The following is a 13,223-nucleotide window of genomic DNA, read 5'->3' on the forward strand; positions in this document are numbered from 1 at the left end:
TCCAGCAATAAAGCTGCGTTTTCAGTTTAAATCTCGTCTCCAAAGAGTCCTGCATTTTGGGTCCACCACTCCTGCCTGCCTGCCACACAGCCAACCATGACACAACCACAGACTCCAAATCTAAAAAAAAACAAACAAAAAAAACGGTGAAAGAAAACAGGGACTTTAACCAGAGAAGTACACACTCACACACTGTTGACTTAATGGTATTCCTTATCTGCAGCTGGACTTTAGTCTGAATTACACTGAAACTGCCAATTTCATTTACTTTTACTATTTTTTTAAAGCTATTAGGCTGCTTTGTGGCTCACTTAATACTAAACTAAGATACTTTCAGTGTGAATCATTTGCACGAACACAGGCAGGATTTAAAATGGCCTGCAGAACTTTACAGTCTCTGTCTCAAAGTTGGTCTAAACATGCTAACAGGTCTTTGTTTTTTCAGTTTTCACTGGTTTGATGTAATAAAAGAAATTTTAAAGAAGCAGACAATTTTTGTTATTTTAGTTCTATAATTTCATAAATCGTGGTATGGATCTAAGTCAACATTCAAAATAAATAAGATAATACAGCACTTTTGATGTTTGCCTTTTTATTTTCCCAGCAGTACTCAGGTTGGTTCTCGGCTACATTTACATAACAGATTTTAATGTCTTCAGCAGCTGGACACTCATCTGAGGAAGGAACATTGGAAAGGTGGTCAGTGCACAACTGCATTACAAATTTTATGTAAGACCTTGTATTTGATTGTATTTATATATTTTTAACATTTTACTTAAACAGTACCACTTTTGGGAAGGATGAAAATATTTTCAGGAAGGAAGTCAGTCTGCAAGGAGAACTGCCTGAACTTCTCCTGCACATCAGCGCTGAGGTCCACACTGCGCCCTGTGAAAACATCAGATGTTTCAGCTAGACGTTTTAATAATAATAATAATAATAATGGATTGCATTGATATAGCACTTTTCTAGGCACCCAAAGCACTTTACAATTCCACTATTCATTCACTCTCACATTCACACACTGGTGGAGGCAGCTACAGTTGTAGCCACAGCTGCCCTGGGGCAGACTGACAGAAGTGAGGCTGCCATATCGCGCCATCTGGCCCTCCCCATTAGGCGGTAGGGTAAAGTGTCTTGCACAAGGACACAATGACCAGGACAGAGAGAGCAGGAGGATCGACCCGGCAACCTTCCGGTTACAGATGAGCTTCCCAATCCCCTGAGCCACGGTCGCCCGAATCCTTTTAAAAAAGGATTCGTCAGAGTGTGAAATTGTGACTAAATAGAACGTTACTGTCTAGTTTGTTAACAAAATAGGTTTCATTCCCCTTGGTGTTGATGGAGTAAGTCAGAGTGTATTCATCATACTTCACTTCAACAATGAGCAACTCGCTCAAATGCCCAAAGCCTGACAAAAGAATATAATTGAAATAATGAAAATACTAAAAGGTTAAACTATTAATATCTTTCTCCCTGTGTGGGTGCACTCACTCTGACTTATGTGTCTGAACTTTCCAGGCACGTCGGTCTTATTGGCCACTTTTTCCATTTTCCGACATGTGCCATTATAGCTGAAAAGACATCATTGAAACATGATTAATCTTCATTTTAAATGATTTATTTATATGTAAATGCCCATTCTCTCTGCCTGTCCACTCACACTTACACACTGGTGTATGATAAATCCAAATTCCCATTGGGTAGTGGGGTAATCACATACGTGCCCATTTTCATTCTGTCTTTACGTCGATAATCCGCTCAGCATTCGTGGCAAGTCCAATGTGATACCACTTACCAGCAATCTGAGGGCACACACAAGGAAAGCAGCAGGTAATTATGCAGAAACACAAGAGCAGCTTTATTTTAAAAAAAAACCCTGTTTTAAAACTCCTGTTGGGCTTTGGAAGACTACCAGTTTAACTTCACATAATTACATGTTAATTGTTACACTGAAAAATGCTTTAGCTGGCATTTGTAACCAGTTCTGTTTAGAAACTCTTGGGTTGTTTTTGCAGTGTGCTATGGGTCACTATTCATTTGAAATGTGAAGTGTTGTTCAGTTTTGTGATGGCTGCTGAAGGTGGCTGCTGTAAAGGCCTAGCAGAGCATCTCAAGCGAGGAAACACAGCATTTGACAATGTCCATGAATTCTGTGCTTCAGAATTTCACCCAAGCAATATAATCAGTTGTTAAAAATGGCACATTATGTGCAAAATTGCTGTAATTAATGATTAGTTAATGAATATAGTCAGGGGCGATTCTAGGATCAGAGCTTTGGGGGTGCTGAGCACCAGGAGAGCTGCCCAGCCAGGCAAGATAAACTTTACTTGTCACAGTGAGACTTCTTCCCCGTCTCTGTCAGTCCCTGCATCCCTAAATGTCTCCAGTTGTCCCGAGTTCCCTCTGACTGTCTCCTTGGTGCATTTAAACCCTTGTTCCTCCCTGTCCTCATCGTCTGTTGTCTTCATCTCCGTTATCAGTCGTCATAATTTTACCATCTCTGTGCAAGTCTGCAAACTTCTTTATTAAATCATAAGATTCTTAAATTCATCAAGTCTCTCTGTGCCTGGGTCCTCGTCTCAAAACATGACATCACTGCTTTGTACAGTTTAACACAATTTAATAAGCATATGCTTCAGCCAATACCTTTTGATTAGCCTTGTCTCGTAGTTTCTTGCTTTGTGGTAGATCTATATTCTGTTTTCACTGAGATATTTGAATGCTAATCAATAAATCAATATTCAATTCTAAAAACAAAATCTAATCCCCACATTTGTGAAAGAAAAGCAAAAGACTTTTTTGAAAAGTTTGTAACAAAACCATCAAATCTGATAAAGGTTATTTAAATGCTGCAAAAGAAGAATGGATTGGAATAAAGAAATACATATCCTAACCTTAATTACTGGGGAGAATAATGAATGATGCTCACAGTGAGTAAAAAGTAAACTGAGTGCATTTTTTGGACAGAGATTCACTTTTAAAGTGTTTGTATAATATAATACAGATACATAAAAAATACACTCCAAAAATAGAAGAGTCCTTGAAATGTACAAATGTACAAAATATTAATTAAAAAATAATAAAAATGGAGGCAACTGTGCCTATGGTACAATGTATGAAAAGATCTTTACTGCAGATACTAATATGGCGCTGCAGATTTTTTCTTTTATTTTAACCTGAGGTTGGCAAATCTATCACTGTTTGGTGGTCGACTCTCTGAAGCAGTTTAACAGTTTCTGTTGTGCCTGTCACTGTTCCCTGTCTGTTTTCTGACCTGATTCTTCCTGACCTTGTACTTTCCCCTCTTTCCTCTCTCCCTCTTTGGACTGACAATCATACACAAATAGATTGTATTAGATGAAAAAATTTAATTAATATGAAAAAAATACTATTAAGATCACTAACAAAAAGTCCTCTCTCAGTGTACTTTCAACCAAAAGGCAAATAACCAAACCACATAAAAGATATAAATACTGAAACACTGATCCAACGTTATCCTTTTTTGACGGATCATTTGATCTTACACTTTTACCTGAATGTGGCTCCTTTTTTTGAAAAAACGTCCTTATATCCATTATGAACCTGGCTGTCTCTCTGTACACAAACACACACACACACACACACAACCGGAGTTATAAGGTTAATGGGAATCCAGTCAATTAGCTAGTAAGTACCTTGGGTTTAATATCGGCACATATGACAAAATAAGCAGCTTTTCTCATTCCATTTCAAACAGGACAGTGGCAACAACACTAGGCTACAGACAATTTTAAGTTTTAGATTTAAATAGGCTGTACACATTTCAATGGGAGCAACAGGACGGTCAAATGTCGCTGATTTTACTACAGAGTAGGACGGATTGTAGGGTAGCAAACATCGTCGGGAAACACTGCAGGTTACCTGGTGTAATGTTTATCAGCTAAAAAGAAACAGGGTCTGACTCCTAACTAACTATATAAAGAGTAACAGAAGGTTAAATGCAGCTAACATGTCCTGTTTTAAGCCAGGCACTTCAACCTCCGCTCCGCTGCGTCTCAGCCACCATCGCTCTGGCACAAAGGGCACCAGAGCCAGAGTAGGGGAGAGGCGAGCTGGAACAAACCATTTTGGGAGGGGGGGTATCTATACTTTTGTTGTCAAAATATTACATCTCAACCAAGTATTGTATGCTTTCTATATTTTTTGTAGTGTATCACACACAAAAAATATGACAATATCCTGTACCAAATATTGTCAAAAAAGTAAGAAATCTTTGGGGGTGCTGATGCACCCCCAAAATGGGCTAAAAACGCCCCAGGATCATTCCTCTCTGACCTCAGTCCTTATTTCCTGCTCTCTGTTGATTTAAACCTTACTTTGGTGACATCTAGTGGAATGAAACGAGAATAACACCTCAGAGTGAAATAGTTCTTTGATTTTAACCTGTCAAGTTGCATTTTATATATTTCTGTTTATTAACTCGTAATCAAACTTTTTTCTTTCACCACTTACCTCACAGAATGATCACAAACATTTTTATGTGTTATTTCTTTCTTTCTTTTCATCTTTACTGCTTTTCCTTTAAAATAGTCAAAAATATTGCATACATGCCAAACCTCCCGATTTTTCCGGGAGAATCCCGAATTTCAGTGCCCCTACCAAAAATCTCCCGGAGCCACCATTCTCCCGAATTTCTCCCGATTTTCCACCCGGACAACAAAATTGAAAAACCATATCCCAGATTGGCTCAGCCAATTCCAGTTTCCAACAATGGCTACTACTACTGCAGCTACTTAGCTTTAATATTACTCTTTCTGGGTCGCAAAATAAACTTTTAACATATTTCCAGGCGAGAATGTAAACTTCAAATATCTGAGCCGGGGAGAACAGCAAACTCCCGTCACATCGTTTTCAAATCCCTGCGGACTTTCGCTACTCAGGTTAAACATTATATATAATTCACTTAATTAACTTATACATGTTATTGTTTGGCTTTTTTCAGTGTTTTTTGGGGGGGGGGGTTGTTCCTGAGTAAATCGGTTTGGCTGTGATTAAAGTTATTAGATTAGATTAAATAAAACTTTATTAATCCCTCGGGAGGGTTTTCACACAGCTGAATAAACATCAAACAGAAAACTGATTAAACAGAAGTGTGAGATGGTCGAGAGTTTACGCCAGCGTCCTGTTATAATTTAGATAGCAAGGAGCAGACGGCAGTTTCACTCCACCGAGAGAGCTCGTGACGTAATTCTGAAGGCTAGACCGACCAATTCCACAGTCGCTCATTTCCGGTCTACCCGGCTTTCGGAGGACCCGGCCCACTTAGACCGCGAAGGCCGGGTCCTCAGGTGGACGCAGCCTCTGAATTTGGACACTCCCGCTGTTTCCGGTCGGACAATAATAACGGTGACATTTAACTTATTTTATCCGATAAATAAACACTGTAAAATTCATTTTTTGTATTTAAATGTATGTGTATACACCCCGCACCCCACCCCTACAGCCCTTTTGAATGTCTCCCTAATTCTGAGGTCTCAAGGTTGGCAAGTATGAAATATTGTTGTACTAATGTTGTTCACATATATTGTATATGCGTTTGAATTATATGCCTTTGAATAGTATTTGTATAACTATATTAAATGTACAGATGTGTCTTTAACCCTGCTGGGTTCATAGACTCACTGTCAGCACACACTCACAGCAGGACAGTGAAAATACCCACAAACTGACATTTTACAGCCTTAGATGAATTATACTTCAGCGATTTTCTTCTTCTATCAAGCGAACTTTATTCCAAAATGTGTAATTTTAAAGGATTTATGTTAATTCTAGGTAATTCTAGTTAATTATCGTTGCGACGAAACGGATTTTAGTCGATGATGGTGATAATATCGCATTCAAAGGTGAATAATGGCGACATCGGTGCTGAAACCATGCTTTGTTTCATGTTTAGTGACTCTGAGTTACAGAATTTGGTCTTTCCCCTGCCCACATCCGCTGACTCAGATTTGTTCTATGTTTAAATGAATCTTAGATTTATTTTTCCACGTTCTGACTTTCTTCTAGGAGATTCTCGGAGATTCTCGGAGAAGCTGGTAGAAACTTCTCCCGGTGACGTCACCACGCAGAGCTCACCGCGGAGCACTCTGATAGGACGAGAGTCACGGGAAAGCTCGAGAACTCACGAGAAGTCAGCGAGAAACGTATAAAGTCACGGTGCCGGTTAGAGACCCTGACATCAGACCACCGACAGGAGCTGGAAGAGACAAACGCTGCAGAAGAGAAGAACAAGAGCTTCATTCATCTTTTAAACGATCTTCATCTGTCAGCGAGAGTGAGTTTCATTTATAGTTTATTTGAAATAATGTTCTGTTCAACGAAATTAGTTTCTTAAATATTAGGCTTAAGAAATGTAATGTTCAGGGATACTTTTAAAGCTTATTTAATCAAGCTTCATTCATTAGTGGCTGGACGAAAACTTAAAAATTACAATTCCTCTACATCTTTATGAAATAAGCTTTATTTTTTAACTTTTTATTTAAGTGTTTCAGTGTTGTTCCGGTGTTGGAAAAGTGTCAGTTATAAAAGATAACTACTGCAATATTTGATTTAAAAATGTTTAAAGAAAACCTAAGGTTTAGATATGAGGTGGATTTATATCTGTACCTAGCACCTAAAATCATGGCTGCCTTCTAGAAAATACAGTATTAATCGTGCAGAGTCATGAGACCATATTCAATAATAAATATATACTTAAACGACTCAGTTGGACTAGGGAAGACTGTACTGATTTATTTTTAAATGCAGCAATGTGTTTAATGCAAGATTTAAAAAAATATTTAGTTATATTTAAAACTTAAAATCTCAACATTATATATTGCACAAATTGTACAAGTTTGTTATTTTAAGGACCCATAGTTTGACTTAATTTAGCGCTCCATAAACAGAAGTTGTTGTTGCCTCTGTCAGTATTTGCTAATGTTCCTCTCTGATGTTTTCTCCTCCTCTTTAGGAGACAAAGTCAAAGTAATCAAGATGTCTGCTGCTAAAGGCGTAGCGATCGGCATCGACCTGGGCACCACCTACTCCTGTGTGGGGGTTTTCCAGCACGGGAAAGTAGAAATCATCGCCAACGACCAGGGCAACAGGACCACCCCCAGCTATGTGGCCTTCACAGACACCGAGAGGCTCATCGGGGACGCAGCCAAGAACCAGGTGGCTCTGAACCCCAGCAACACTGTGTTTGATGCCAAGAGGCTGATTGGAAGAAAGTTTGATGAACCTGTGGTGCAGGCGGACATGAAGCACTGGCCCTTCAAGGTGATTTCAGACGGAGGGAAGCCCAAAATCAGAGTGGAGTACAAAGGGGAGGACAAGGCCTTCTACCCCGAGGAGATCTCCTCCATGGTGCTGGTGAAGATGAAGGAGATCGCAGAGGCCTACCTGGGCCAAAAGGTGTCCAACGCTGTCATCACGGTCCCGGCGTACTTCACCGACTCCCAGCGACAGGCCACTAAAGACGCGGGCGTCATCGCGGGCCTCAACGTCCTGAGGATCATCAACGAGCCCACGGCGGCCGCCATCGCCTACGGTCTGGACAAAGGCAAGTCCAGAGAGAGGAACGTCCTGATCTTTGACCTGGGTGGGGGCACCTTCGACGTGTCCATCCTGACCATCGAAGACGGCATCTTTGAGGTGAAGTCCACGGCCGGAGACACCCACCTGGGCGGAGAGGACTTTGACAACCGCATGGTGAACCACTTTGTGGAGGAGTTCAAGAGGAAGCACAAGAAGGACATCAGCCAGAACAAGAGAGCCTTGAGGAGGCTGCGCACAGCTTGTGAGAGGGCCAAGAGGACCCTGTCCTCCAGCTCCCAGGCCAGCATCGAGATCGACTCTCTGTTTGAGGGTGTCGACTTCTACACCTCCATCACCAGGGCTCGCTTTGAGGAGCTGTGCTCCGACCTGTTCAGGGGAACCTTGGAGCCGGTGGAGAAGTCCCTGAGGGACGCCAAACTGGACAAGGGACAGATCCACGACGTCGTCCTGGTGGGAGGCTCCACCCGAATCCCCAAAATCCAGAAGCTGCTGCAGGACTTCTTCAACGGCCGGGAGCTGAACAAGAGCATCAACCCGGACGAGGCCGTGGCTTACGGCGCTGCCGTCCAGGCCGCCATCCTCTCGGGCGACACCTCGGGCAACGTTCAGGACCTGCTGCTGCTGGACGTGGCGCCTCTGTCCCTGGGTATCGAGACGGCCGGAGGGGTCATGACGGCCCTGATCAAACGCAACACCACCATCCCCACCAAGCAGACCCAGACCTTCACCACCTACTCCGACAACCAGCCCGGCGTCCTGATCCAGGTCTACGAAGGAGAGAGAGCCATGACCAAGGACAACAACCTGCTGGGCAAGTTTGAGCTGACGGGGATCCCGCCCGCCCCACGAGGCGTCCCGCAGATCGAGGTCACCTTCGACGTCGACGCCAACGGCATTTTGAACGTGTCTGCGGTGGACAAGAGCACCGGCAAAGAGAACAAGATCACCATCACCAACGATAAGGGCCGACTGAGCAAAGAAGAGATCGAGAGGATGGTGCAGGACGCAGAGAAATACAAAGCTGAGGACGACCTTCAGAGGGACAAAATCGGTGCCAAGAACTCCCTGGAGTCCTACGCCTTCAACATGAAGAGCAGCGTGCAGGACGACAACCTGAAGGGCAAAATCAGCGAGGAGGACAAGAAGAAGGTGGTGGAGAAATGTGACGAGGCCATCGCCTGGCTGGAGAACAACCAGCTGGCTGATAAAGAGGAGTACCAACACAAGCAGAAAGAGCTGGAGAAAGTGTGCAACCCCATCATCAGCAAGCTGTATCAGGGAGGGATGCCTACTGGTGCTACCTGTGGAGAGCAGGCACGAGCCGGCTCCCAGGGGCCCACTATTGAGGAGGTGGACTAAAGAGGCCCTGAAGATGGACTCTGAGCTCACTGGGACTGTTGCACACTCACATCGGACTCTTTGACTTCAAACTATTGGCCTCATGTTAGTTTTTGTTATTTATAATGTGTAAATGAAAAAGTGAAGGAACCGCTATACTTGTGTTTATGATTTTTATATTCTTGCAATCCTGGAATTTGCAATAAAAACAGTCATTAAATACATTTATGTTTTTCTTTGTGCAATTTACTATGTTGCCATACATATCGCTGCATTTTGAAACATTTCTCCATCTGAATTTTGTCATCCAATTAGACCAGAGATCATTAATACTGATTTTTTGTGCAAACTGTCTGAGGCCTTTAGGTAAAAAGAGGATTAGGAAACCATCTCTTGTACAAGGATAAATCAAGAACGCATGGCACCGCATATATGAAAACAGGCACTGCAGTATGCAGAAATACCACTAGATGTCACTATTTAACACCTTTCAGAGCCTGAATGACACATTTTTATCAGAACTGAGCAGCTTTACAGCATTCATGCACAACAATCAATACTGCCACCACCTCTCATTTTCTTTTTCCAGTAAACACAAACTCACCTAATTTTCTCATTAGTGTAGGGTGAAATTGGTTTCTTTTAATTTTGAACAAATTGAAAAAAAAAGTGTATGCACAGGACTAACTGCCACAAGATGAAGAAATAAGTGCAGATCAATCAAGACGTTTTATATTACTTACATAATTTAGCTGAATAAAGACATTGGTAACCCACAATGATAGTAAATGTCCTGTATTGAAAGTTGATGAGAAAATACTGAGTAATTGGAGGAAATTTATGACAGAGGACTGCAGCTTTATGTAACTATTTAATGCCTAATATTATGATTTTTACTTTTTAATGCATAAAAAAGTCTAATTAGGCACAACTGGAATGTTCCTTTTGCTGAACCAAGAGTCCGAAATGCTGGCTGCAAATGGGTCAATCTTTAACATGTCTAAAATACGAAAGGTCAAAATATTTTCCATATTGTAAGATCTGAACATGTTCAGCTCTGTCTGTCTGTTTATCAGTGCCACCATCTCCAGACCGAAGAGCACTATCCTGTAAAACCTTCTCTTTCACTCTTGCTGCTCTCCTTCTGTTTCTCATCATGCCTGACAGTTGGCTCCACCCACTCCACCCGGGCTGCACTCTCTTCTTCACCTCTCTTGTGCACTGTCTGTTGTTGTGGATGGTTGACCCCAGGTATTTAAACCAATCTACCTTCGCCACCTTTGCACCTTGCATGTTTTTTTCCACCTGTCTACCTCTCATTCACACACCTGTGACACATGACACACAACACCTTTTGCTTCCACTGACTTTTATTCCTCTTCCCTCCAGAGCATACCTCCACTTCTTAAAGCTCTCCTCTACCTTCTCCCGACTGTCACTACAGATCTGAGTGTTATCTGCAAATATCATAGACCAGACCTCATCTATCAGGCTGTCCATCACTATGAAAAAATCAGCACACCACTTCACATATCATACATGTACACCATATATATTATTTCCTGTACACTCATTATTATAATATTTTTACAGTATCTTATTAGCTTCAGGAGATTTCTACATAAATCCCTGCTGTAGTTCATCGTGTGAATAATCTTTAGTTTTTAAAGCTCTCCCTCTCCGGCTGAATTTATAAGTTCTGGATATTAACCGCAGTCTCGTAAAAATAATCATGAAATCAAGCCTTGGAGCGTTTGTACTAGATTATTAATATCATGTAGGTCGATTTATTTATACCCTTTTATTTGTGAAGCGGGACCCTTGTCGGAAGTAGAAGACAGCAGTTTCCGGTCACCGCTCTGAGTCCCGCCCCGCCAGCCCGTGCCATCTTGTGTTTAGCAAGAACAAAAACGGGGGAAGAAAACACGCCCGGCCCGGGGACGGGGCGCGGATTTTCAGGCTGCTTTTTAGGCGTGTTTTTCAGAAAAGTTGGTGGAGCTGGACAGTATGCTCGGAGGAGCAGCGGCGGGGAGAAACAGCAGCCACACCCCGCAGGACGGCTCCGGTTAACGTTAGCTCTCAGGCTATCCAAGCTAAGCTAACCAGTTAGCAGCGGCTAAGATCGCAGGAAGAAGGCGAGCTTCGAGTCTGAGCCGGTCTGTGACATCTGGAAACCCCGCATTAACTTCACAAATATCAGCAGCGACCTGGGTGGAAATGTCCCGGACGTGGTGGTGACTGTTTGCGGAGAGGGATTCCGGGCTATGAGGATTGAGGTCCACTGTTAGCTCGGCTGCTATCGGTTGTTTTTCGGTTCAGAGCGGAACCACAATAAGCCGCGGTGAGTACCGTTAGTTACACACGGGCTCAGTGGAGGGCCCCTAATGTGCCAGTGCTTTTTTAAAGATATTCGTAAAGAAAAATAGTAAAAATGTCACCGTAGCTAAAGTATTTGTGATCATTTTTTTAGCCGTTAAGAGAGAGATGTTAAAGTTGGGAGTTTGGCGCAGTAAACCTGCAGGTATTTTTTTAAAGTTGTTGTTGTTTTTAAATTACTGTCCTACATTTTTGCGTTGCTTTGCATTTTTTTCAGGTGTATTTAGTAAGATAATTGATAATTACGAGCAAACCTAACAAATCCAAGCTAGGACACGCAGTCATCTAAATCTGACCCAGCAGTCTCCAAGCAGTCGTTCGTGTAACTGAAAGTATATCAGTGTTTTTAGAGAAACGATCTGAGTTTAAATGCCGAACAAAACAGCCAATAACCGGCTTACTAAAGCTGCTGATAAGATATCTGTGAGGGTGGAGTGCAGGCCGTTTTGGAGCTTCTGTATCCAAATCAAACTATCTTAATGGATGTGAGGTTTCCGTTTTGGACCAGCTCTCCATGCAGTGCTTATGTAAGCCTTAAAATCAGAGCCACACATCTCCAGTGTCCTTATTTCCTCCTAAATAACATTGGAGAAATTGGGTTTGTTATAAAGACCCCAACTCTCCTCCTCCTGCCTCAGGAGATTTGGCATCAAGTCACGGAAAAGCATTCAGCTTTCACTTTGTGTAACTGTTACATGTTCGTGTGGTCGTGCAGTTTGAGGACATTTTAGGAAAGTTTGGGCCACACGCTCCTATTCTCTCGGATCAAACCTCTTACGTTTGACTAAAAATGAGCCATTGGCCTCCACATGACTGCACAACGCTCGCAACATCTTGGCTTTAATTATGCAAAACTGTTTGCAGCTCCGAGCTAAAATTCAGCCATGTGATCGAGGTCATTCAGCACCACTGACGCACAACATTTCACGTCACGCTTTGTTTAAAAAGAGCAGTCTGTGGCTCTGCTTCCCTTTTTCCTTTCTCTTGATTTTATTGCCAAACAAAAATGTAACTTGACTGAACTCGTGTGAGTTTGTTTTTCCATGTAGGAAGTTGAGGAAACTTGCTTTCCTAGTCTTGCGTGTTCAAGCTTGCGGGAGCGGTCCTGTTCCTCAGAACAGGGACAAAAATAGAAACCACGAGATGTCTTCTCGCCTCAGAAAAGACGGCTGCAGTTAACCGTGAACCTGAGAAGTCAAACAATAATGGCGACCGACCTTTGTTACTCGACACGCAGCAGCATGCGTCCCAAAGCTCGAGTCTGATGTTTCATAAAATTTTACTTAGCCATGAACACAACAAAGACCTTACGCAACAGAGTCAACGTGACCCCATTTGAATGCTGCTGTTATTTCTACTGTGATCATCTTTGTCGGGCATCTGCATAGCCTCAGAAATGCGTTAAAAAAAGATTGTAAAGGGCCCAAATGTCTGAAAAGTGTTCTCAAGTAATACGAAAGGTTTAAAAAGACAAACTTGTGGAGACATTTGTCTTTGAGGTCCACATGAGGCTGTTACCTGGAGCAGGTGGCAGTAGGCCTGGAGACATGATCTGTTGTGGATTATACACAGATAACAGAATCAGTGCAGTTTTAAGTGGATTTTAAACTTTTTTTTAATTTAGGTCTTTGTCAGACTAACAGGAAGTAAAGCTGTTAGTGATTAAAGTCTGTTGGATTCTAAAAGTGGAATTGTTCCTCACAGAACATGAGGGGCTTGTTACCCCATGAATACACACAGTATGTGTCTGCAGTGTTGGTGTTTCACCGTTTTATCCCTTCAGCTGCACATCTTCAGATCACACCAGAAACATTTAGACCGTACGTGGTCTTTTATTTTGGAAATTGGCCTGGTTCTCTTCCTGTCCGTTCTGAGTCTGGCTTCTTAAGCCGCCATCAAAAACAAGTCTGATGCTAATTTGAACCACA

The 13,223-nt window shown here is 42.3% G+C and overlaps 2 protein-coding genes and 1 long non-coding RNA gene across 5 annotated transcripts in view; 2 read left to right on the forward strand and 1 right to left on the reverse strand.

Annotated features, from left to right (window-relative positions):
- Positions 1–372: 372 nt before the first annotated feature.
- Positions 373–4,035, reverse strand: LOC135932911 (uncharacterized). The gene is made up of 6 exons (XR_010573661.1): positions 3,904–4,035; positions 3,536–3,597; positions 1,670–1,805; positions 1,495–1,574; positions 787–888; positions 373–674 (listed from the first exon to the last, which is right to left on the reverse strand). It is a non-coding gene; the product is annotated as an uncharacterized LOC135932911 (long non-coding RNA).
- Positions 4,036–5,278: 1,243 nt separating this feature from the next.
- On the forward strand, positions 5,279–9,143 carry LOC134626582 (heat shock 70 kDa protein 1). The gene is made up of 3 exons (XM_063472528.1): positions 5,279–5,388; positions 6,049–6,316; positions 6,995–9,143. Exon 3 carries the CDS (start codon positions 7,018–7,020, stop codon positions 8,938–8,940), a length of 1,923 nt encoding a protein of 640 aa, XP_063328598.1. The 5' UTR covers positions 5,279–5,388; positions 6,049–6,316; positions 6,995–7,017; the 3' UTR covers positions 8,941–9,143.
- Positions 9,144–10,781: 1,638 nt separating this feature from the next.
- taok2a (TAO kinase 2a) overlaps positions 10,782–13,223 on the forward strand; it is a 30,807-nt gene continuing 28,365 nt past the window's right edge. For all 3 annotated transcript variants that reach the window (XM_063472525.1, XM_063472526.1, XM_063472527.1), the window contains exon 1: positions 10,782–11,260. The gene's annotated coding sequence lies outside the window, so the exon portion shown is untranslated. The remainder of the gene's footprint in view (positions 11,261–13,223) is intronic.

The sequence above is a fragment of the Pelmatolapia mariae genome, linkage group LG4 (assembly GCF_036321145.2).
Source record: "Pelmatolapia mariae isolate MD_Pm_ZW linkage group LG4, Pm_UMD_F_2, whole genome shotgun sequence".
NCBI classification, from domain to species: domain Eukaryota; kingdom Metazoa; phylum Chordata; class Actinopteri; order Cichliformes; family Cichlidae; genus Pelmatolapia; species Pelmatolapia mariae.